The sequence below is a fragment of the Stegostoma tigrinum genome, chromosome 12 (assembly GCF_030684315.1).
Source record: "Stegostoma tigrinum isolate sSteTig4 chromosome 12, sSteTig4.hap1, whole genome shotgun sequence".
NCBI lineage: Eukaryota > Metazoa > Chordata > Chondrichthyes > Orectolobiformes > Stegostomatidae > Stegostoma > Stegostoma tigrinum.
This window is the reverse complement of record NC_081365.1, coordinates 68,644,280-68,671,651: the sequence shown is the minus strand read 5'-3', so window position 1 is coordinate 68,671,651 and position 27,372 is coordinate 68,644,280. Positions and strand designations below refer to the sequence as shown.

The 27,372-nt window shown below is 39.2% G+C and overlaps 1 protein-coding gene across 3 annotated transcripts in view; it reads right to left on the bottom strand.

Annotated features, from left to right (window-relative positions):
• Positions 1-27,372, bottom strand: part of sh3kbp1 (SH3-domain kinase binding protein 1) — a 149,161-nt gene that overhangs the window by 11,273 nt on the left and 110,516 nt on the right. For 2 of the 3 annotated variants that reach the window (XM_048541348.2, XM_048541350.2), the window contains 5 exons: positions 25,818-25,919; positions 21,013-21,064; positions 15,060-15,158; positions 9,003-9,168; positions 3,792-3,883 (listed from right to left, as the gene is read on the bottom strand). In XM_048541348.2, the coding sequence (XP_048397305.1) occupies positions 3,792-3,883; positions 9,003-9,168; positions 15,060-15,158; positions 21,013-21,064; positions 25,818-25,919 (511 nt within the window). The remainder of the gene's footprint in view (positions 1-3,791; positions 3,884-9,002; positions 9,169-15,059; positions 15,159-21,012; positions 21,065-25,817; positions 25,920-27,372) is intronic. The other variant, XM_048541349.2, reaches the window with a different exon arrangement.

The window sequence follows — 27,372 nt, the reverse complement described above, 5'->3', positions numbered from 1 at the left end:
TATTGGGCAAAGCATTCCAGATTAATAGCAATCCCCCTTTATAATAATGAAATAAGCAATTTTCAGCCTTGGTTTAGCAGAAACGCTCTCATTTAATTTATGGGTTCAAACCACACCCTAGAGACTCAAGGTTGAACACAAAATCTAGAATGGCATTCCTAATAACAAGTGTTACAACTTCAAAAGGTAATATCTTTTGAATGCGAGGTTACATTCTGGCACCCTGAGCCGCCCTCAGATGGGCTGCAGAAGTACTAATGATGCAAAGAAAACCCAGCTAACATTCCGGGGACCCGGGCTGAAATCCTGCCATTTGAATTCAATAATATCTGGAATTAAGAATCTAATGATGACTGCGAATCCGTTGTCAGTTGTTGGAAAAACCCATTTGGTTCACTAATGTCCTTTAGGGAAGGAAACTGCCATCCTTATCTGGTCTGGTCTTCATGTGACTCCAGACCCACAGCAATGTGGTTGACTCTGAACTGTCCTCTGGGCAATCAGGGATGGGCAATAAATGCTGTCTAGCCAGTGATGCCCTCAGCCCATGAATGAATAAAGGAAGAAGAATGGGGGCTGACTGGTATTTATCCTTCAACCAACAACACTAAACCTGACTGTTTGGAATTTAACAGTGCTGTTTGAGACTTTGCTGTGTAGATCAGCTGCTGCACCTCCTACATTTTGGCATGTAATAACACTTCAAAATCTCAGTTGGTTGTAAAGTGATTTCCAATAACCTGAGGTTGTGAATGGAACTACATAAATGCAAGTTTTGTTTTATGAGATAAGGAAAAAAAGTGATAGGCTCTCTTGATCATCAAAATCATATGTCAAAAGAAAATGGCCCTTGTAGAGCGTAACTTTATTAAAATTTAAATTCCCAAGCTCCACAAAACGTTTCAAAGCTCACACAACTATTTTTAAAATATTTTAACATTTTCAAAATTTAACTTCATTTATTACGACTGCAAACATATCTATAGCAATTTTTAGACAGTTTCCTAATTTGACTTTGTGTACTGAGATTTGCATGAAATCTGTACTTTGCTTAGAGCATAACCAAAGTGCAATAAATGAAAAGTGAGCAATAAAGATAACTCAGAGCTCTAGTGGCAGGCAAGAGAAAGTGAGTCTTACCCTCAGAGGGCATGGAAGTGGAGTTACCCATGGTAATAGAAGTGAGAATTAAAAGGCTTTATAAGGAGTGATGGGAATAGAAAACAAAGTCATCACAAGAAAGGAATGTCTGAAAATAATGAGAATAGAACGGTAAGTTACTGAAATCAGTTTTCACATTTATTTGTTTTGCTAACATCTCAAAAGTTATACTTACATTCTTAAACTTAATAATTTTCTAACTCATAACTATGTACAGAACAAAGTGGATATGTGTGTTGCCCTCAAACTATCCAACTGTATTAACAAAACAAAAGATAGTAAAACATCAGTTAGATTTGAAGACATGTATCTCAACTCTCACCCCATTTAAGGAACAATGACCAATCTCCTCGAATTATGTATAAATACACTGAGGTGACAACTTTGTTTTTTTTAAAAGAAGTCAGCCAAGGAATTTAGATGTTAAAATTAAAAAAGAAAAGCTGTAGTATTAAGAGAATATTTTGTGAATTGTATTCAAATTGTTAGGAAGTCGGTTACCAGTTTAACCTTCAAGCCCGACGTGTTTCAAAAATACGTCTTTTAAGAAAGAATAAAATTGACATACAATGGTTTAGACATCCCTACATTGAGATTTTTCTTTATAAAAGGAGATGGGAAACTAATCTTGGAAATTACTGTATACTTCCTTTCTTCCTTCACGCATAATATAACTAGTAACCAAGCAAGCGACAGGTTCCATGGTTCAGAACTACAAGCTAAGCATTAAACAATGCAGGAGCTGGTTAAATGCACATCCAAATTGACTTCATTTCATTCAATTATGCCCCATTGAAACCATAAAATTATCATGTTGGTGAATGGAGGTAGGTGCCCATCCCTTTCTATTTAGTTGCACAGAGACCAGAAAAACTTTGATTGCTCTCTTTACAACACAATTAAGGAAAGATTCAATATTGAAGTGGTCAAAAGAATGAATATTTGAATTGTTTGGATAGAAACTATTGCCACTGGAAGAAGAGCCAGTAACCAGGGGATACAAATTTAAAATAATTGGCAGAACAGCAAGGAGGAAGTAAGGATAAGTTATTTTACACTGAATTGTTGTGATCTGTGATGCACTGTCTGAAAGGACAACTGAAGAAGAACTAATAATAATCTTCACAAGAGATAAATACTTGACAATAGTGAATTTGAAGGTTCCTGGGGAATAATAATAATTGGATATTTCCTTCAAAGAATCAGGCATGATGGGTTGATTAGCTTCCACCTGTGCTGTAAGGTGCCATGATCCTATTCTGCATTCTAAAAAGTTACGGAAAGATTTAACCAAAAAGAAATGTTTTTAAAGTAACAGGGCTCAGAAAATTGCAAAGTATGTTCTTAAAGGGACAGTTCATAGTCAACCTTTATCGATCCACTGAATATTTTATTGCTATAACTGACCACAGGTTTTATACACGTCTTATTTGCATAAAATCCTACCTTCCATGTAGAGAACAAGCAACACTTTGCCTCCCCCCACCCCCCAAGTATTTTTCATGTGAGTTCCTAAGGCCTTCTCTTTGCTTTTGGTTTAGTTCTCAGTAGTGTGCATGCAAGTTACATTCTGAACTATAGAGTTCTCACAATTATTTGAAATCATTGTGGTGATTTCTGTGCGACCAGCACGATTTAAAGCAGCATCCACTTTAAGTGAAAGCTAATAAAGTATGCAAGTTATTAAGATAACACTTTGTTGGGCTCGACTGTTATATCCTCACACCTGTTTCATCCAACAAAGCGTCAGACTTACATTTTAAAAACAAACCCAAGTTTTATTGCTAAGATTTTAAAAGTAGTATTAACTGACCCAGTTGTAAATATTGCTTTATATCATAAAGCAGTGGTATTGGTGAAGTTTTGCAATGACATATTGGAAACAGTCAATTGTAAATTGCAATGCTAAAAAAATTTTTTCCTAATCTTATACCCTTAATATTTAAAAAAAGTTTGCACAAAATATGTAAACCATGTTACAAATTCAACCAAAAGATTTATAAATAATCTCATGCTGACAACGAAAAGTGGAAAAATCTACTTTATAGGAGTTCTCTGAGGTCACCAGTACCTGTGACATATTTTTGAAACTCCAAGAGGCTGCAGCTTCTCAGAGAGACTCTGTGCTTACGAGTACATTCCGGAACATTGTAATTTGCACTTGCTGTTACTGACCCTTTCTCAGATTGGTACATTAGATTGAATTTTCAGTTGGTACATTACGTAATTCAATGGTCACTAAATGTCTTTCTCTCTGTCACTCATGCAAATACATACATATAAATAAATTCAAGTCCAAGTGACTATAGTGATATAAGCAACATGCAAACTTAAGCTACTCGCTTTTCAGCAGAGAATAGTTGTCACAAGCCGGTCCTCACTGTAGTTCGTTTTGCATGTTTACAGAACCTTAAAATAAAGCTTCCCAGTGTGAATTTTGATTACCGTTAGTAATTATGCTTTATACATTCCATGTGGAAGGAGGAGAGTTAAAGAACTACGTACTGTGTAATGGGTCCTTCTTCCAGAGCAATACATCCTTGTGTTATAACACAACATGCAGCATTACTAATGTGCAGCTATTTATAGGAGATTCGAAACAGCAGCTGAATGAGACACTGAATTCTTACCAATGTCATTGGTTTTTTCCAAGGTCTCTCTCTCCGAAGTGCTAAGCAGCACAACAGGCACTCCTATTTCAGACTTTGGATCACTGTCAGACCTGCCCAAAAAACAAAGCCAGCTGTATCAGCTTTCACCTCCAGATTGTGGAACAGAATCACAGAAAATGAAGAAAGCATACATTTTACTGCAGACTGTGGAATTTAAATTTAAGCAGTCAAGTCTTTTAAAAAACCAGCCTATGTGGAAACATGTGAAGCAGTAACACAGCTGTTGAATTACATTGTTATGTTTCTTGGATATGCCAGTCTATATCTAAGGGAATATAATTCAAACATCCACAAAAATCTTCCAGTTACTGAAACACTCTAAATGTCTGCTGAACAATGCTAATATCGCATAGATTGCCCACGTTGATGTTTTCCAGGTCTTTATCTCGGTCACGAAAGTATTTGACTGCTGGTCACGTGGGCACTCTTCTGAAAGTCATCAGCCTATATACAGATCACAAAGGGCACAACATACATGCAAGTATACTGCTGTTACGCGTCCAAAAATCAATATCACCATCACTTCATTAAAAATATTCAAAACATTCCTATAACTCATTTTGTCCAACAGAAATCACTGACTACCCACAGGGGTAGATCAGTGAGACTGTTCTAACTGCATGCACAAATGTAGGTTAAATTAATTTCTACATAGGCAAATGTGCTTCACCTGCATACAACAACTTCTCAAATGTCAACCACCAGTGACCAAGCTGGAAAAGTACAACATTTGAGGGCATGAACACACTGCTTTTCATCTCACCATTTGATTAACAAAGATATAGAAAAGCATGGACTACACAAATAAGTGCATTTAGATCCCGCACTCAAAAAAGTATCTGTAACTCATTCCATACCAATGAGATATACAATTAGTCACATTTGGATTGCAAATTAGCCATTTGTATCTATTGGCTAATGAATTAGTTAACAATGAAACAGCTTTATACTTATTCATAGTTAAAAAAAACTATGAATCAACCTATTAAAAGGTAGAACATTTCTTAAAATTGTCCTAAAATATAATTGTAAGTTTAAAGAATACATATGTGCATTGCTAAATACAAACTATATGCAATAATATGCTAACTTTAACACAACTGGCAAAGTCAAATAGCACTTTCTAAGTTTTCCAAATAACTAAAGGAAGAAAAAGATGTAGATTTATCCCTTAAAGAGAAGGCTGTTGTGCCCCATGGCACTTTACCTGAACATCGACAGAAGCTGGATTTAAGTCCTTGGAGAGGAAGCTTTTTTGAATTCTTTACCCATTACTGCTGTTTGTTCTCATAGCTAAAGTTGTTCCATTTGAATTGAAATTGTGGAAAAACACCTCCCATGTATTTACAGTAACATTTAGGAAAACAAAAATTTGATTTAAGAAGAATAGATTGAAGCACATAACCTTGACTGCTAGAAGAAAAATTAGTTGCAGATGGAACTATCGTCTATTCCCTAATGAGGATGCCCTTCGCTTCCTTAGACATGTGAGCACAACAGTCCCCTCCAAGGCAAAATATCCTCACAGTGATTACTGCATAGGAACAACAGACTGTAAGCGATCAGTAAATTACTATTTAAAGATTAATATTAAAGTTCATACATACTTTACAAATTTTTATTCTCTTAGCACTTCAGCTAGGTTAGGCTAATCTAAGCTACCTGCTCTCATTGTTTGTGATGTTCTCTAGACTCCTCAACTGTGTAGCAAGCACACTCCCAGTCATCCACTTTTCCTCTATACAGCCTTAGCTATTTCCGTAGTCAGTACAAATTACTGATTAACTGTAGGATAAATAGAATGATGCATAAGTTATTTATGTAATTTTTCATTTGTACAAGCCTAGTTTATCTTCATTAAAAATTAGGTAGTTTTTCAGAAATCTTGGTATTATATTTAGTCACCAATTACAACAGCCAGCAACAGTAAATGGTCTACTGCATCTTTCATATTCAAAGCCTTTGCCATATGTTGATGTAGATATATTGGCACAGCTACAGAGAATTCTGATAAAATATCATCAGCTTGAAATGTCAATCTGCCTCTTCACAAATGCTGCCTGACTTAACTGTGTCCAGGATTTTCCATTTCATTAAAAGAGGAGATTAGTTTGTTTTTGATGCAAGTTATATTACACAGATAAGCAATAAAGGCCATACTGTAAACCAAAGATGACACTAAACACAAACTCTACATTGAGTGAATACATTCCAATTGCCGTCTTAGCCCAAAGTGTTATTTGCTGGCAGTCTTGGAGGTTTGCCACGTTATTTGCATTTTACATAAATGTTCAATAAGCATGGTGTGGGTTATTACTGTTATCATTCAACTTGGAACACGGATTTTTTTCTTTGTTATGAAAATGACAATGAAAATGATAACCTTGGGTGTGTATTTTTTTTTTTAGAAATTCCGCAGCCAGTTTAGAACCTTAGTGCTTGGAAAAGCAAAATGCTGTCCTTAGTCTGAGTAACCGAAACATAACATGTAGAGGGGTTTCAGATATTTCACTGAACTCTCAAACCCACTAAGCATCAGTTAACAAGCAGGTTATTGTGAAGCAAGTGCTACTTGATAACAGTTTCATTGCCCCTTCTACAACTTCATTGATAATCAAGTGTAAACTGAAAAAGCAGTAATTTGATAGGTGGATTTATCTTGTTTTTTTTGTGCAGAACACACCTGAGCAATTTTCAACATTGTTGGACGGTAATTTGTGTGGTAGCTGAACTGGAACACAATTAGATTAGAACTACATTTTATTGTCACATGTACAGGAATACATAAGTACAGCGAAAGGTGTACAAAGTTGCCAATCTCAAGTGCCAACTTGGTTACAAACCAGAATTTTAAAGATTAACAGCAGAGATAAAAGAAAGCCAAAAGGTAGGAAGTACATCCAGATCTTAAGATAGACAGAACTGCTGGTGCTAAGTGCTGGATTTCACCAGTGCAAATGAAAGCACAAATGGGAACACATTGATGTCAAACATGGAGTGGCAAAGGATTAGTGTTTTGAGGACGAGACAGAAGCTGTTCCAGTCCAGTTACAACACTGGCATTTGACAACAGGTTACAACACGGAAGGTAGCCAACACATGTCCTGTGCACAAAAAGCAGGGCAAATCCAATCCAGCCCAATACCATCTCATCAGTTTACAATGCTGTACTACTTGCAACCCTTCAGATACTAAAGCTGTCCATGTTCAAATGCAACAAGATTAGGACAATATCCAAGTTTAGACTGACAAGTGGCAAGTATCATTCACATCACACAAATGCCAGGCAATGTTCATCTCCAATCTAACCACTACCCCCTTGATATCCAATGGTGTTATCACCACTGAATTCCCCACTATCAACATCCTGGGGTTACTACTGACCCGAAAATCGAGTAGAAGCACCTCATAAATACAGTGACTACAAGAGCAGGTCAGAGGCTAGGAATCTTACAACGAGTAACTCATCTTCTAATTCCCCAAAACCTGTTCATCATCCAGAAGGCACAAGTCATGGCTGAGATGGAATACTCCCCATTCGCCTGGACGCAGCTCCAACACTCAAGAAGCTTGACATCATCCAAGACAAAGCAGACCGTTTGATTGGCACTGCATCCACAAGAATCCCTCCCTTTGGCACGGGCCCTCAAAAGCAGCAGTGTGTGCTGTCAACAAGATGCACTGCAGGAATCTGCCAAAGATGCTTAGGCAACACCTTCTAAATTTACAACTACTTCCATTCAGAAAGACAGCCGCAGCAGATACATGGGAGCACCACCATCGCAGAGTTCCCTGCCAAGCCACTCATCATCCTGACTCGAATACATCATTCCTTCACTGATCCCGGGTCAAAATCATGGAATTCCCTCCCTAATGGCATTGTGGATCTACCTACTGCATATGGACAGCAGCAGTTCACCTCTACTTTCACTAGGCAACGAGGGTTAGGCAACAAATTCTGGCCAGCCAACGATGCCGACATCCCACAGGTGAATTAACAAAAAAAAAGCACCAAAGCAGAAGGAGAAGTCACTGCAAGGGGTTCTCTGGTTACGATCAGATAGACAAGGATAGAAAAATGAAAGAACAGTCCCATCAGCTGCACTATGGTGGAGAGATGTTGGAAAACAATGGTGTGGTTAAAGGTTTAAAAAGAAGGTAAAGTCACCAAAGTCCCAGAGAATCATTAGAGAGAGATGGCTTGCAGTGAATTTAACATGTGCCACTATGGTTCAGGCAATAGGAGATGTTGAAAAGGTGGGACTTTCATAGTGACCTCCACTGGTACAGGCAATTGTATCTTTGCAGTTGGTGTCACTCTTCATTACAAACCAGCTGTCTTGTCAATTGAGCTAACCAATCCCCAGCTGTGGCCAATTCTATCAAAGGTTGCACAAAGGTCAGCAGGATCAGGGGAGGGCAACTTTACCCTCATAACAGTCATACAGGATGTTATTTACAACTTTGATGACATCTGTTTTGGTACTTCAACAGGGGCAGAAACCTGGTTGGGAATATTCAAACAGAGTGTTGGTGAAATGGGTGCTGATCTGGAGGTGACCAACAATCAGATTGTAGGCACTAGGAGGTGGCAGTATTCTTGCCAAATCCGCAGATTGAGAAAAATGCAACTAATTCCACATTAAAAACATTTCTGGCATTTTCAGCTAAGTGCTTCGGAGATGAAAAGGATGGGAGGATTACTGCAGACTTTTAAAAAGTGAGGGACAAACCTGAAAAGAAAGGTAAGTTTTAATTATTGGTAACATAGGGGATCAGGAGGGCAAATTGGGTGATCAGCTGTTTAGTCAGAATAGGACTATGGGATCTTGAGGTGGGTCTGATGGAAAAGATGAGCCTAGAGAGAACATGAGAAGAGATAGGTTAAAAACTAGAGTTTAAAAAAAAAGCAGAAAACAATCTTTAGTTGAGAAAAGAATCCAACTCTTTGACCAAGCATTTGTTTATCTACCCCAACACTTGTGAAATGCCTAGGTAATTTGCTCTATGAATACAATTGCTGTTGGAGGAAACTACATCTATAAAAAATGTTTTAAGTACACATTACAAAGTAAATCATTTGAATCTTTGTAATTTGTCCCTGTTAGGTCATAGCAAATTGGGATAGGTCCAAGAATAAATAAAAACTGTTAACTGACACAAACTTACCTGGAATGAGCTGCAGGTGCTGCTGGTCTTTCTGGCCTTTTAGGAGGCAACGTATTTGGTCTGTTCAAAGAATTGGTCTTGGGAGGCAAAGGTTTCTTCGGTGGTATTGCAGGTACTGAAGGTTTAGACAGTTCTATAGATTTCTGATCTCTTTCTGACTTTTCTTCTGGAAAAAAAAACAAACATTATAGTGTCTATTCTTCACAGCAGTCTGCAAAACAATTCTAAATCATTTCCTCTTTTATAAATTATACAATTAGATAAATATCACTCTTAATAGACAAAGTAGAAAAGTATGATTAGAATTATTTCTGTAAACATATCTTCTTCATGGCAGTTTCCCAAATAAACTCAATGCAACATTCACTTACAATGACCAGTTATCAGGCTATAGGCACGAGGAGGTGGCTGTACTCTTGCCAAGTCCACAGATTGAGAAAAATACAACTAATACCACATTAAAAACATTTCTGACATTCTCAGCTGTTCTTTGTTCACCACAAGACTAGGATTTTGTTCTCTAAACAGTGTATCCAAAAAGTTGTCTCACTAAAATTACAAACTCTAGCAACTTATCTAAATATAGGCATGGGCTGAATTATTGATGAACATGATGTTAAATGTCAATTTCTAGAGCTAATGATTTGACATAGCTTTTGTGTATGTCAATGCAAAGCTCCAAATCGAATAACCCTCATTCACTATTAGCAGAGTTCTCAAACAATGGAGGATTCACAGTCTTGGTTAAAGAAAATATGCAAGCAGCTTCTGAAATTCTAAGCTGGAGATTTCAACTGGATGGTGAGGTGCAAGATAAAAACTATGGTGAATTGTACGAACACTGTCTCTACATTCCACCACTACAGAAACAAAGATATTGAGCTGAATATTACTTTTTTTCGGTTATGTGACAATTGTGTCAAATTTCCACCCCCCACCAAGGCTTTAGCCACGAAGTTTAGCAAAATTTCTCATTGTATCTTAACCAAATTCATCTAATTCGCTATCTACCTGCCTCAATAGTGTCCATCTTATCCAAATCTATCCCCAACTTAACATACATAGATGAGAGTAAACCGGTTGATGTGGTGTATATGGATTTCAGCAAGGCGTTCTATAAGGTTCACCACAGTAGGCTATTGTACAAAATGCGGAGGAATGGAATTGTGGGAGATATAGCAGTTTCGATCAGAAATTGGCTTGCTGAAAGAAGACAGAGGGTGGTAGTTGATGGGAAATGTTCATCCTGGAGACCAGTTACTAGTGGTGTACCGCAAGGGTCGGTGTTGGGTCCACTGCTGCCTGTCATTTTTATAAATGACCTGGATGAGGGCGTAGAAGGATGGGTTAGTAAATTTGCAGACGACACTAAGGTCGGTGGAGTTGTGGATAGTGACGAAGGATGCTGTAGGTTGCAGAGAGACATAGATAAGCTGCGGAGCTGGGCTGAGAGGTGGCAAATGGAGTTTAATGCAGACAAGTGTGAGGTGATGCACTTTGGTAGGAGTAACCAGAAGGCAAAGTACTGGGCTAATGGTAAGATTCTTGGTAGTGGAGCAGAGAGATCTCGGTGTCCATGTACACAGATCCTTGAAAGTTGCCACCCAGGTTGACAGGGCTGTGTTTTAGCTTTTATAAATAGAGGGATCGAGTTCCGGAACCAAGAGGTTATGCTACAGCTGTACAAAACTCTGGTGCGGCCGCACTTGGAGTATTGCATACAGTTCTGTTCACCGCATTATAAGGAGGATGTGGAAGCTTTGGAAACTGTACAGAGGAGATTTACTAGGATGTTGCCTGGTATGGAGGGAAGGTTTTACGAGGAAAGGCTGAGGGACTTGAGGCTGTTTTCATTAGAGAGAAGAAGGTTGAGAGGTGACTTAATTGAGACATATAAAATAATCAGAGGGTTAGATAGGGTGGATAGGGAGAGCCTTTTTCCTAGGATGGTGACGGCGAATACGAGGGGGCATAGCTTTAAATTGAGGGGTGAAAGATATAGAACAGATGTCAGAGGTAGTTTCTTTACTCAGAGAGTAGTAAGGGAATGGAACGCTTTGCCTGCAACGGTTGTAGATTCGCCAACTTTAGGTACATTTAAGTCGTCATTGGATAGGCATATGGACGTACATGGAATAGTGTAGCTTAGATGGGCTTCAGATCGGTATGACAGGTCAGCACAACATCGAGGGCCCAACAGCCCGTACTGTGCTGTAATGTTCTATAGTCTATGTTCCATACCCATTCCTAGAACAATTTGCCACTCAGTGAACATCTGCTAAAAGACAAGCAGCCTCGGCACCGGGCCATCTTTTAAACGCTGCTATACACCAGGGTGAGCATTGGAAAACCAGCACTGGCCCTCATGTGCAACGTAATGGTACAGCAGCCACATATCAATTCTGCTCATGCACACAGTCAGCATGGGTGACACTATACTGAACACACAATTCCATTCTCTCACCCATCATTGTTTAAGGTTTGCCACACACTTTACCTGTCCTTAAGGTACATCCCATTTTCATTGCTATGCTGTACCCAGAACCTCTGGAGATTTGCATTTTGTCATTGTCCAGTAAGGGAACATCACATACAAACAGTGCTTTTATTTGCATTTATTGACCATTTTATATTTCATAATGGTCTGCTACACCCAGTTCTCATTGGCCAGAACCAGGTGTCATTGGGGTCTTATGTTGCTTGTAGTATGAGATGCAGCTCAACTCCATCATGTATGAAGAGAGTTCCATTTTCCTCAAAAAGTCCATCTTCCTTTATAGAAGGATACCCCATTCCCAGAGGGCACAAAGCACATCAGGATTAATCACGACACCAGATTATAGTGGAGCTCTCTTACCCCCAACTGATCCAGACTGTTAAGAGCTTGCACAGATGGCATGTGACGTTTTTTCAAATTACTCATGGGACGTGCACATTGCTGACTAGGCAGCATCTATTCCCTAGTTGCCTTGAAGTGGTGGTGGTGAGCTGCCCTCTTGAAATGCTGCACTCTCTATGTCAGAGGTTGACCCACAATGTTCTTAGAGAGGGAACTGAAGATCTGAATGCCTTACTCCTGCTCCTACTTTATATGTTTCTATGTTAGACTCCAAAATCTATGAAATTTCAATACATTAGGTCAAATATAGACAAGAAAACTGCTAATTACTAATTACTCTCACTCATCATTAATAGTAGCTTGGCAGAACCAATACTGACTGAGCCCTCAAGGAGACAGCTGCTAGACTGGCTCTCTAGCAGTTGCAAAATAACCAAAAACGGGCAAGGATCTGCATGTCCTGCCCTTATCTTCATTCTCCTACCTGTCACCACTGCACAGCCCATGGGGAGACAAACTTCCATCTGCAAATTGAGGAAAGCATCTATCGTGTTGTGTGGCATTAACACTGCTAAATGGGACAGGTTTTGATCAAATCCAGCAACTTTAATCTGGGCATTCATGAGGGACAATGGGCCATTAGCATGAGAATTGTGTTTAGTCATAATCTGTAACCTCATTTTTTCACTTTTTCATTACAATCTGCCAGGGTTTAACCCTGATTCAATGAAGAATGTCACAGGTATACCAGGAGCTGCACAAGCAATACTAAAATTTAGTTGTCAACTTGGTGAAGCTACAGCACAGGACTATTTCCGCAACAGTGAAAACCTATGAATCAGATCAAAGTTCTGCAGTCCTGCCACATCCACTTGTGAATGGTGATGGACAATTAAACAACCAAATGAAGGGTGGATGTTTTACAGACAGTTGCAATTTCAATGACGAGGGAGTCCAGTACATCAGGGCAAAGGCAAAACTCAAGTATTTTTGGCCAATTTTAGCCAAAAGTGCCATGAGGGTGACCCATCTTGGTCTACCATTAAGATCCCCAAAAATCACAGGGGTCAGTCTTCAACCAATACATTGCATAATATTACAAAACATCTGAAGATAGTAAGTACTACAAAAGCCACAGACCCTGACAACATTCTGACAATTAAGCTGAAGATCTGTGCTCCAGGACTAGCTGCATCACTAGGCAAGCTGTTCCAGTACAGCTACAACACTTATCTACCAGACAATGCAGAAAATTGCAGTCACATTCCATACACAAAAACAGGGCAATTTCAACAAAACAATTGGTGCCCTATCAATCTACTTTTGATTATCAGCCATGTGATGAAAAGGGTCAAGCGGTACATGCAAAACTGTAACCAGCTCACTGATGCTCTGTCTCTATTCCATCAGGACAACTTGGCTCCTAACCTCATTACAGGCTTGGTCCAAACATGACAAAGGAACTGAACTCCAGAAGTGTGGGGAGAGTGACTGCCTTTGACATTAACGCAACATTCCACTAAGTGTGGAATCAAGGAGCCATAGCAAAACTAGAGTGAATGGCAATCAGGGAAAATCTCTCCGCTGGTTGGAGTCATACCTAGCACAAAGGAAGATGGCTCAGATTGTTGGCAGTCAAACATCTCTCGTTCTTCAGAATCATGTCTTAGGCCCAACCTCTTCAGCAGCTTCATCAATGATCTTCCCTCCCTCATAAGGTCAGAGGTGAGGATGTATACTGATGACTGCACAAAATTTATCATGATTTGAGACACTGTAGATACTGAAGCAGTCTGTCTCCATAGGTAGCAGGACCTGGACAACATCCAGGCTTGCACTAGTAAAAAGGAAATAAAATTTGTACCAGACAATTACTGAAGAATGGTTGTAACTATCCAGATTAATTCTAATCTGATTTATTTTCCAACATTTACGTTAATACTCAAGGTTCTCAAGGAATTGCCCAGTTACTTTATAAAGCAACTCATGGGCTCTGCTTCCACAAGAGCGTTAGGGAAGTATTTCAGAATACTACCACAACAACATTTTAAAGATATGCAAAACCAGTATTCTACTCAGCAAAGCACCCATGCTATTTTTTTGTTTAAAACTGGCTGAATATGGACAAAGCCAGCATTTATTAACCTGAGAAGGTAGCAATGGCCTTATTCTTGACCTGCTGGTAACAGTTTAACTGCTTAGCTTAGCCATTTCAGAGTCAATCTGATTGCTGCAAGATGAGTTGCTATTAAATAAAACTAAAAAGTATGGAACATTAGTTATAACTAACTATATAGTTAGTTACAAAAACAGCTAAATGCTAATTAATGTTGGCATTTATCTCAAGAGGGATGGAAGTTATGCTACACCCACATGAAGCTTACTTGCTACTACGGTTAGAGGATCGTATCCAGTTCAGGGCACTAAATCTCAGGAACGATATGCAAGATCTAGAAAGGGTACAGCAAAATCAAAGTAACAAGCATCAAATTATGAGGACACTTTAAATAGAATAGGTTTGTATTGGTTTAACTACAAAAAAAAACTTATTTGATATGATTTCACATGAAAGAAAGGAAGTAGAAGTGGCATTATTCTGAACTTGAGAAAACAACAATGTCCAGCCATAAATCAGAAGGTTCAGGATACAAGGTTAAGCAGGTCAGCAACTATCCCCAAGGCAACCTAACTGAATTTCTTGGGGCATACCACAGGATGAGGCTGAATACAATTATAGTATTTACTATAATGAGAAAGGTGACGGCTCCAGTCCTGTCTCAATTTAATTTCTCCATGCTGCAATTACTGGACAGCCAGCCTCATATCATTTCCCACCTTGTATACTGACTAATGAGAGGAGCTTCAAGACAGATAGTTGTTTAATTCAACCACGTGCCCTTAGGATTTCTGTATCCATGAGGACTCTCTTGCTCACTGTATCAATCATTCAACGCATATTTCCTATGGATGTGTGCTTCGTAGAACAATGATGTCCGCTGTTGTAAATAACTCCATTCACAGTCAGATAACCCTGATTTGACCAGCCAAAAGTGTAGCTCAAATTTGCTTGGTTTCTGCGGCTACATAACAGCAAACTGAAAAACAGTGTATGGACTTCTGAGTGATATAAGTAGCCTTATACAGAAAAAATAGCTATTATTTCAATGCATCTCAACTACAATACATCCCAAGACGAAAACAGGCTGAAAATTTCATACCTTTGTCCTCTATCCTGGTCGGGAGAGAGTCCGGTCTTTCTGGAGGCATTCTTTTTGCTTCATTTTTTTTGTCCACTAACGAGCCATCAAATTTGGATCCTAGCAAACCAAAAGCATTATGTACTTTATTACAGAAGCTACTACGGTGTGAAAATAATCTAGAAAAATCTACAGAAGCTCCTGCATTTATCCTTCCAGAAACATTGTGAACTTGAACAATTGTCAGAATAAAGAAAAGTCTCTCTTTCATTCTCTGTCAAGCTCTTAGGTGAAAACACATCATCAGTGAAGTGTTACACTTTGGGAGCACTACCGTACTAACTATAATTTTCCACCTTATTTTGTTACAACTGCTCCGCACTTGGGTGTCTTCATACATAGCACCACTGGATCAGCTCATCAACTGGGCCAAGTTATGTTCTACCATTGGTTTCAATCATGGAAAAAATGCATTTCTGTTCATAAATAAAGTTTATAAACATTCAGTTACGTGTTAGACTCATTATATTGCAAGTTACTGAGACTGATTTTACTTCCCACACTATTCCACAGAATCTAGAAAATCAGAAACCTTTGAACTGCATCTATCTCAAAGCAGAGTTTTAAACAAAACCAAAAGAAATACCACTGAAATGAATCAGTGAAACTGGATTCTGTCTCTGCACAGCTTATTATTATTCCTGCTGCAGGAATTTGGACCACAATGCTCATGAGGAGAAAGCAGTTTTCTTATGAATCAACAGTGGCTGCCTGTTCTCAGAACAAGAACATCAGAGCAGGACAATTCTAACCAAACAGTTTATCCTTTTGGTGTCAGAAATGATTAAAAGTTAGTGAGTTTGCATAGCTCTGGGTGACACAGAATAGTGCTTTAATTACACTTTATGCATTTCAATTTATTTAATCTGACTGGCATAAACTGATTCTAACTGATATTACAGTGCTGCTGAATTCCATGCCTACAAAATGTTGCTTCCTAACAATCTTGATGACAGTACTATTTGAGGGAAAAAAAGATTAAATTTGTCTTCTCCAAATAATAGAATTACCAAAAGGTTACAGCACAGGAGAGGGCATGCAATTCATCATGACTGAAGTTACCTTCTGCAAGAACATCTCAGCTAGACCCACTCACTTAACTTTTTCACATCGCGCTGTAATACCTTTATCTTTCAAAATGAATTGAATAATCATATGAAATAATGTACAAAAATCCTGAAAGTTGAACCAAAATTAACATGATAAAGGTTCATCTTATGGTATGCACATACCAAATAATACATTAATGTAGCAGTTGTGTCCTGAAGCAGTAGTCTGGAAACTTGGACTAATAACCCAATTTTTAGAAAAGATAAAATAAAAATCTTAGTAAAAATACTCGTGCAAGTCACCATGAAGCAGTCAAACTGTCAAAAACACAATAAACGCTCCTCCAGTAAAAGAAACTTACAGTCCGTACAGATTCTATCCCATATGTGGCTCCAGATCCATGTTGGACATTTTACTGACTCTGAAGTGATCTATTTTTAATGATGACGAGGCTAAGAATACCAATAAAATCATAAGAAGCCAGAGGAGAAGTAGGGCATTTAGCCCATTAAGTCCTCTCTGCCATTCAATGAGTTCAGGGCAGCTCTGATTACCCTGAACTCCATTTCACTGCCTTCTCGCCGTAACTCTCGAAACCCTTTAATCCTAGATTAAAAGTCTATCACAGCCTTGAACATGCTTATTGGCAAAGCCTCAATAGCCTTCTGTAGTAAATACACAAATTCTCCACCCTGAGTTCTGAGGAAGGGTCACCAGACCCGACATGTTAACTCTGGTTTTTTCTTCACAGATGCTGCCAGACCGGCTGAGCTTTTCCAGCAACTTTGCTTCTATTCCTAATTTACAGCATCCGCAATTCTTTCAGTTTTTATTCCATTGGCCTTCCTGATTACATGCTGCACCTGTGTGCTAGCTTTCTGTATTTGGGGTACAACTAGCACCCCCCGGCTGGTTTTCTGCATTTCAGTAACGTTGTTCTTTTGTTCTCCCTTCCAAAATCAACAATTTCACATTTTCCGCCATTATGTTCAATCTACATCTTTCTGTCTACTTACTTAACTCTGTGCAAACAGTTTATATCTCTTTCACAACTTGTCTTTCTACCTGAGAGATAGTGAGAACTGCCAACGTTGGAGTCGGAGATAACACAGTGTGGAACTGCAGGAACACAGCATGCCAGGCAGCATTAGAGGAATAGGAAAGCTGACATTTCGGGTTAGGACCCTTCTTCAGAAAGAAGGGTCCTGAACCGAAATGTCAGTTTTCCTACAAATTTGGTTACAATAGATTCGCTTACTTCTTCCAATCATTCATATGGATATTGTAAATTGTTGCAATGTCAGCACTGATTCCTGTGGCACACCTCTGGCTAGATTTCCAGCCTGAAAGAGAACTCCTAACTCCTAACTAATTTCTGGAGGAGGATCTGGGCCAGAAACATCAGCCTTCCTGCTCCTCTGATGCTGCTTGGTCTGCTGTGTTCATCCAGCTCGACACCTTGTTATCTCCTAACTCCCATTCATTGTTTCCTGCCCATTGGCCAACTGTGTATCCAAACCAACATCATGGGTCTTATCTTACAATTTAAGCTTTTGTGAGCAACCTTGTCAAATGCCTTTCAGAAGGCCAAATATAACACATCTACTACTTCTCCTCAATCCTTCTGGTTAAGATTTCCTCAAAAAACTCTGAATTAATCAAATATGATTTCCCTTTCATGAAGCCACGCTGATTCTACTTGATTAGATTAGGATTTTCCAAATGTGTTGTTATTACTTCCTCAATAATTGACTCCAACATTTTTCCAACAATAGATATTAGGTTAATCAGTCTATAGTTAGTTGCTTTTTGAATAGGGGTGTCACTTTGGGAGGTTTCTAATCCTCTGGTACTGGTACAGAATTCAATATTTTTTGGAAAATTACAACCAATGCATTCATCATGTCTGTAGCTACTTCCTCTCAGAACCTCGGACTTGCACCTTCAGGACAGGGGAACTTAAATGCTTTCATCCCATAAGTTTGTCTAATTCTACTTCTCCAGTGATGGTGACGGTACTTAATTCCTCCACATATTTATTAGTATTAATGAAACATTTGAAGTATCTTCCACCGTAAAGACTGATGCCATCAACTCCTCTGCCATTTACTTGCTACCCTGACTTCTCCCCAGATTTATATTCTAAGGGACCTATGTTCACTTTGACCACTATTGGCCTTTTGATGTATTTAAAGAAGCTCTTATTATCTCCTGAGATAATGGAAACTGCAGATGCTGGAGAATCCAAGATAACAAAGTGTGGAGCTGGATGAACACAACAGGCGAAGCAACATCTTAGGAGCACAAAAGCTGACGTTTCGGACCTAGACCCTCAGAAAGATGAAGGGTCTAGGCCCGAAACATCAGCTTTTGTGCTCCTAAGATGCTGCTCAGCCTGCTGTGTTCATCCAGCTCCACACTTCGTATCTCGTCACCAGTTTGCCCTCATGGTTTATTTTCTCTCTATTATCCTTTCAGTTTTCCTTTGCTGGATTCTGAATTTATTCCAGTCTTCAGACCGATCACTGACTTTCGCCTGCTTGTATGCTTTTTCTTCCAACTTCATACATTCCTTAACTTACTTGGTCAGCTATGGTTGGTTGATCCCTCTCGTAGAATCTTTACTCCATACCGGGATATATTGTTGCTGAGAGTCTTGAATTACTGTGTTAAATGTCTACCATGTTTACTCACTATCTTTTCTTCTAATCTATCTGCCCAGTGCACTTTAGCTAATTCCATTTTAAGTCAATTACAGTTGTATCTAACACAAATTTCTCACACTCAAACTGAATATTAAATTCTATCATGTTATGATCACTACTTCAGGAGATCTTTCACTCTGAAGTCATTTATTAAACCTGCGTCATTACCAGCTCCAGGACAGCCTTTTCCCTGGTTGGCTCCAAAATATATTGCTCTAGGAAACTATCCTAATGCACTCTATGAATTTATTGCTGTACCTCCCCTTTCCAACTCAGTTGACCCAATCGACATGAAGATTGAGATCACCCAAATTATTGGTCTATTCTTTTAACATTATATCCTTTCCTACAGTATGGCTACTGTTTTGGGGTAAATACATTATTCCTGACAATGTTTTCTTTCCCTTGCTGTTAGCTACCTCCATCCAAATGGACTCTACAACTAGATTACCTCTTATAACGGTCCTCATTTCAGGTCTTATTAACAGCCCTACCCCACCTTCCCTCACGTCTTGCCAAAAGATCAAACTTCCCTGAATGTTAAATTCTACTTTGATCTCCTTATAAACCATGTCGCTGCAGTGGCTACAAGGCCATTTCCATTTAGCTCATTTTTCAGCATCAATTCATCTAGCTTATTCTGAGTGCTTTGTGCATCGAGACACAGGGCCTTTTAGCCATTTTTAAGTCATCCTAACTATTCTTTGTACAGTGGCCCTATTGTGGGCGGACAGAAGGAAAGAGTGGGAAAACAGATGGGGGAAGAGAGAGAGGAAGACAGCGAGCGCAAGATGGCACGCAAGAGGGGGAGAGGAGGGGACCGAGAGAACAAGAGCAAGTTCAAGAGGGCGAGGAAGTGGGGCGTGGCAACAGCACGCACGAGAGGGTGAAGAAAGTGCATGGAGAGAGCGCAAAGCAGAGGGGGAGGGGAGGGGGCAAAGACAGTGCACAAAAGACCAAGAGGACGCGTGTGAGGGCAGGAGGGAATAGACAGATGACACTCGTGGATGAGAAGGGGAGATTTGAGGGGCAGAGAGCATGCACAAGCACAAAAGGGTAGAGGGGAGGGGCGGACAGCACACGCATGTGCAAGAAGGGGAGGGGAGAGAGAGTGACAGGCAAGAGGGAGACAGTATGGAGCGGGTTGGAGAGAGTGTGGGAGACATAAAAGGAAAGAAAGAGCAATGGAACAGAGCAAATGGGACAGAGAAAGGGCAGAGGGAGAATGAGAAGTGCAAGAAGGAAAGTGTGGAACAGACAGCGGGGGGAGAGGGTAGTGAGATTGAAAAGGAAGGAGAGAAGGAAGGAAACTGAAAGACGAGTTAGAAACTGGTAGGGAGGAGAGTATGGGGGGAATAGAGAGTACAAAGAGAAGAGGGAGAGAGCTGAGTGAAAGAGGGGAGATAGAGAGGGAAGGGAGGAGGAAGGTAGAAAGAAGGGAAAAGTTAATTTTCAAAAAATCATCAGTAAGTGTAATTGCCCACTAGATGGCACAGCTCTAAAATGCAAGAAGGTTATTGGTCAATTTGGGGCAAGATATAATCATCAGCAATTAAATTGCAAAAACAAACAAACAAATATATTATTCATTTCATTGTCTTCTAACATTAAGTTTATATGACATTTTTTATTCATTTACAACTTTCATAGCATTGTTAAATCAGTTACTGGGCTCCAGGCTCTCAAATAAAAGTAGAAAATAGGAAATATAAGCACAAATAAGGTTAGTAGCTTAAACTGAAGATCACAATGAGAAGACTCTACACCAGGGGATCAGGCATTCTCCCCTTACTTTTCTCAATTTCTGACAAGTAATTCAATTTGATTTTAAAAAAAGGTTAAATTTCACTATTTTTAAAAATAATGGAAAATAATTTGCTAATTTGCAAATCCTTCTACTAAACATATTAATTTAACCATTAAACAATACAGAGAATATTTATGTACAATTTATGAAGTTCTGATTATTTGCATCTACCTTTTGATAAATTTTAAACAGGATATTGTCCATATTCAAAGCAATTTTTTTTCCCCAAATAATTTTGTTAATTAAAACTTTGTGGTACTTTAATCAAAACGCTTATTCAATTGGAGTACATGTATTTCACATTGATTTGAACTTCATCAAATTGAAATGATTTATAATTAATAAACATTACCTGACAATGGCTTGACAGTTGGAGCTGAAGGGGGTGGAGGCTTCTTGGGTCGCTAAGGAACAAAAAAAATGCAATTTAATATTCAATAAGCACATATTCAGCACGGTGGCTCAGTGGTTAGCACTGCAGCCTCACAGCGCCAGGGACCCGGGTTCGATTACAGCCTTGGGTAACTGTCTGTGCAGAGCTTGCACATTCTCCCAGTGTCTGCGTGGGTTTCTTCCGGGTGCTCTGGTTTCCTCCCACAGTCCAAAGATGTGCAGGCTAGGTGGATCAGCCAAGCTAAATTGCCCATAGTGTTCTGGGGTGTGTGGGTTACAGGGGGATTGGTCTGGGTGTGATGATCCAAGGGACAGTGTGGACTTGTTGGGCCGAAGGGCATGTTTCCACACTGTAGGGAATCCAATCTAATGTAATCTAATGCTGTGTCAAAAAAAAAGAACTGTAGACAATAACTAGGTAGAACCAAATTGATCCAGTATTGATGGTGTAACATCCTGACTAGATTAGTCTAATGTTTAAAAGTGATACATCAGAAGGCCCAGAAATGTTTAAGACCCATTCTATACAAAATAGTTTCAGTTGGGATACAGTTATAATTTATCATCTGCATTTTACAAACACAGCACAGTGAAAACATTGCAGAATGATAGCACTGAGTATATAGTTGGTGGTCAATTTTTAATCTTTGGTTGAACAGATTAGTTTATAATAGGATCCCTGAAGCTCAGTAACCAACACTATTTTACCGGAGGCCATTTCAATAAACAGCTGAGCTAACAAAGTCCCACATATGTTTCCTGGCCAACTGATTTTAGCCAGATACAGCACACTGGGCCTCTCTAACATTTAGACAACCAATGTAAAATGCACATTTCCAGCTTTTGGAGCTAGATCGAAATGTATTCCATTATAGTGAGGTTATAAATCCCTACCTCTCAATTGACTACCAATTTAGATTAGATTAGGCTGCCTCAAACCAGTTGCAATCTGCAGTACTAAGCAACACACAAGAATAAACTCCCTCTCTCTTTTCCTTTTTTAAAAAATGTGAAATCAGTTCTAAACAGATCCCTTATTTTTAGGTTGGGTTGGTATGTGGGGGTGGATTTATTTTAAAGCTGACTGTGCTATTAAAGGGAGGTTGGTTCCATGTTTTGGAACTTCAACACTTGTAATACATCAATATTTTCTAATGAACTGCCTATTCACCAAAAAGATGAGCTATGCTAAGCAAAAATTCCAAAGAACTCACTCACAAACAGAAAAATCACACATTATGCTAACCAACCAACAACTCATCCATACAAGAAGTCCTTACTTTCTCCACTTGGGAACCCTGCAGCCCAAGAATATCAATGTGGACTTCACAAGCTTCAAAATCTCCCCTCTCCCGACCACATCCCAAAACCAGCCCAGCTAGTCCCCACCTCCCTAACCATTCCTCCCACCTCAAGCACGACTCCCATCTCCTACCCACTAAACTCATTCCACCTCCTTGACCTGTCCCTCCTCCCTGGACCGACCTATTCCCTCCCTAATTCCCCACCTACATTCACCTTCATTGGCTCTAACCCCACCTCTTTGTCCTGTCTGTCTCCTCTGACCCTATCTTCTCCTTTATCTATCTTCTGTCCACCTCCCCCCCCCCGTCTCCCTATTTATTTTGGAATCCCTTTCCCCTCCTCCATTTCTGAAGAAGGGTCTCGACCTGAAACATCAAACTTTCCTTCTCCTCTGATGCTGCTTGGCCTGCTATGTTCATCCAGCTTCACACCATGATATCTCAGATTCTCCGGCATCGGCAGTTCCTACTCTCTCCATACTTTCTCCCCTACCCGTTCACAACCAAATGCTCCACCAAGTTTTGGGAACATGTAAAGGCTTCAGGTTAAAGAAAGGGAACTTTGACATGATTTGAAAAGAATATTTTGTACACAGCCAGGCTTAATGTTTTGCTTTCGTTTTCCTCTATTATCCTTGCAACCTGCTGAAGCTAACAGCACCCAGCAACCGAAACTATGCAGGTCATGGTTCAAAAACAAATGGTTTTCTTTGCTGCACTTCTCAGCAACAGCTCTAAGCATTACACACAAATATTGGAACACTAATTTAAACATTTGTAGCACAGGGGAAGCCATTCAGCTAAATATGTATATGACAGCCAATGAAGAGCTACCAAGACTGAACATACCTTTCAGTTCTTGCCCACAGCCCTATAGGTTATAGCACTTCCAATGCATATTGCAAGGTTTTTAAAAACTGTAGCAGTGTTTCTTACACAACCGTCCGATCACAGAGTGTTCTAGAAGTACCAGCTGGATGAAAAGTTCTTTCTATATCTCCCTTCTAGATATTTTCTAATCAATCTGTTCAGTGATGTAACTACACACCTCTGAATCCAAACATCCTGGCTCAAAAGGTCAGGACACTATGACTGTGTCACAACAGCTCTAGCATCTTCCTTTTAATCTTCCTACCAATTATTTTATATCAACATTCAATGACCCCTCTACTGATAGGATAGGTCCTTTCCATCCATTCTTTCTAAATCCCTCAACTTTATTATCCTCAATTAAATTTCTCCTCAGCCTCCTATTCCAAAAAACATCCGGCCTATGAAATCTGCCCTTGCAGCCGAATATTTTAATTATGGGTATATCCCAGATTTGCTCTGTACATTCTCATGTCCAATTCCATTCTTCCTGTATTGTGGTCACCAGACTTATAAGATGCACCGTAATTTAAATATACAATTCTAGCATAAACCCCTCACTCTCATATTCTTTGCCTCAGTTAATAAAACAAATGGATTTTGTCTGTAAGATGTTAGTGCAGAGGCAGGATATCAGCCCGTTGAGTCCACCCATCATTCAACAAGATCATGGCTCATCTGATAATCCTCACCTCCAATTTCCTGCCTTTTCCTTATATCCCTTGATTCCCTTACTCATTAAAAACGTTCAGCCTGGAACATACTTAATGCCCTAAACTCTACATTAAAAAAATTACACAGACTTACCACCTTCAAAGAAAAAAAAATCCTCATCTGTCTTACATGGGCAACAACTTGTTCTGCCATAATGCCTTCTGGTCCTAAACGTTTCTACAAAAGGAGAAAGAACTCCTCCACATCAACTCTGTCAAGCCCCTTAAGAATCTTATATGTTTTAATAAGATCTCCTCTCATTCTCCTAAAATCCAATGAGGACAAGTCCAAAAAGCTAAACCTCTCCTCATGAGACAGTCCATCCATACCTGGTATCAGCCTAGAAAACCTCTGGACTGCTGCTAAAGCCTGTATTTTTTTTGATAAGGGGCCCAAAAATGTTCACAGTATTCCAGCTGTGGTCTGACCAGCACCCTGTACAATTTCAACAAGATCCCCCTTTTTTATAGTCCAATTTCAACAAGATCCCCCTTTTTTATAGTCCATTCCCTTTAAAATTCCCTTAGAATATTTTATTTACCTTCTCTATTACCAGCTGAACTTACGAGTTACCTTAAAACGATTCATGCTGAAGGGCACTTAATCCTTATGTTCTGGAACTTTTTGCAGTCTTTCTCCACTTCAGCTCTTTCATTCTTCCTACCAAAATATATAACCCTCACTTTCCCATATTAGATATCATTTGCCAAGTTTTTGTATACACATTTAACCTATCTATATCCCTATATAGACTCATTATGTCATCCTCACTACTTGTGTTCCCACCTGTTTTCATATAATCCACAAACTTGGCAAGAGTATGTTCATTTCTGTCATCAATATACATTGTAAATAATTGCAGCCCAATCACAAATCTCTGTGGCCCTCTACTAGTTACAGATCACTCTTTATTCTTAGTCTCTGTCTTCTATGTAGCCAACACTGTCAATTCAGATATCCTACTCCTAATACTATACCCTTATTTCATTAAGTAGCTGTATCTGCTGTACTTTGTTGAATGCTTTTTGGAAATCAAAACATATTGTATGTACTTGTTCACTTGTCATATTTCCTTTCTTACATCCTGTGATGTGACTCTCCAGAGTAGTTCCCACAACAAAAACAGTTCAGTTCAAATAAGCCATCCAACTGTTGTTTTCTTGCATCCTTCTTTGCCAAGCATGCATTTCCCTGCTGTATTGATTCAGATGCTATAAACATTTCCTTTCTATTTATGTCCACTGTTTTTCCTTTGTGGTTTTCCTTGGATTTTGAACATCAGCTTTCTCTCCAGAAAGCTAGTTTTGAGCCTTGTTCTTCTTCCTTTTGACACCTAACTCTTATTCACTGAAGTAGCACTGGGTAAGGTTGGAGACAGCAAATCATTAAAGTATATGGCCATGGTCTTCAGTCCCTCCATGCTTCTCAAAATCACTGTTCCTCACAATGCCAAATCAGTTATAACAGAAATTCAAGTCCAGTTTTACTCCACTGTAAATTATTCAAAGCACTGTACATGATTAAAAATGATCCAATATTAAACTTCCCTTAATATGGAGGGAAAATACAATAAAATTAAGTAAATCAGCAAATTGCTTAGAGAATTTATTATATTTGCATAACCCATCCCCAAGCCTCATTTCAAGAGTTGCTTAAGTTCAAGACTCAGTTTCTTGCCAAGAAAATAATACTTTCCAAGTCCAGTCTCAGCAAACACAAGAGAACAGATGGTGCTGTACCGTGCAGTAATTAATTCAATATGCTTGTGGTCTTTTGGGTATAAATTAAGTTGCACATTTTCATAAGCCTGTCTGATGCCTTTAAAAGCAGAGGAACAATGATAGTTCAAAGTTACAAGTGGCAGAAAGGTACTTACTTCTTTTTCGAAGTCAGGTGGCAGAAGTTTCACAAAGTTATCTGGAAAAACTCCCCGTTTACCATTGATTTCTCCTTCCCACCATCCAGCATCTGCACATTCCTACAGGAAAAGAAACAACTAGATCTAGCAATTTTCCCAGCATTTACAATTATAATAATAGGATTATCAACGGTCCCAGAATGAAGTTTATTCCCACCAGGAAGCCTGTGGATCAGTAATTTTAAACTTTATGTCACAATAGCCACACTTCACCTGAAGTACTGGTTAGAAAAGTCAACAGTTCCCATGACACCCAGGCACTGCAGCAGTAGGTGGTGTTTGGGAATGGCACTGGCAAAGGCATAATCAGTTAAGGGATTGGAAACTAAGGACCCTACTGTGGGTGAAATGTGAATGATATTTCCAATGACGGCAAAATAGGGAATAGAAACAAAGGATTCTCATTAGGGCAGAGAAAACTTCCTCAACTACTATACTTTATATGTAACTTTTGAGGTAGAGACAAACCATTATTGTCCAGGGGCGCATGACATATATTTGGGTATGGGATACAATATTTGATGATATGGGGCTGGTGCGGGGGAAAGGAATGGAAGGCACTCGGGCAATGCAAATCAGAACAGAGAGCACAATCACTAAGGGACAAATGAGTTCCTCCTTTGTTGTAATTTCTATAATTCCATAGAAACATTCCTTTATTGAGCCAAAGCTAAAGGAATGGTTTAGAAATGTTGGTGTGAACCAAGTTTAGGATGATGTGCCTTCCAAGAATCGCCCCAAAAACCAAGCTCACCATCCTTTGCGCAGAGCTTTTGTGCTCTTTTTGACATGTATATTCCAACTACAAAAACTCTTGGTTTTGACCAAGATTCCCAATTCACAATGCCACCTCTATATGTAACCAGGATCGAGGACAGAGTCCAAGGAGAGATGAAGTCTGTTAAAAGTGGCAATAATCTGAAACTTGACCTTAACTTCTGCAGAAAAGTTGGAAATTGATTTAATGAAGACTATCAGTAGGTCATCACATTACTGTTTCGCATTAAGGGAATGAGTGTCGTCACTAATTATATTGCTAACTCACTGAAATTGCACTAACAACCATTAGTCAATGGTAGAATCAGAATTTCTTCCCTCTTTCTGATTTTTCGTCTGTGAATCACTCTCCTTCAGATTTCCTGCTTCTCCACTTGCTTACCTGCAAAGATAGCCTCTTAGATCTTGGAACATGTACAATAATATCCTTAATCATATGGGATTTGGGTAATTCCAAGCAGGGGCCATTGTGATCAGACATAATTTTATCAAATTCCAGGTAGGCCTCCAACCAAATTGGCAACCTTACAATAAGATCAATACAGGAAGAAACAGATTAAAATATATCCAATTAGCGTTCCCATATTTACAGATACTAACAACTGGAGTCTTAACTACACCCAGTGGAATAACTCACAAGAGATTCTAAAATGGTGCACTGAGCATAGCGTGGATGTTACAACTGCTCCTGAGACACCAGCTTATTTCTAGATTTACTTCCAGATTTCTTAGAGTC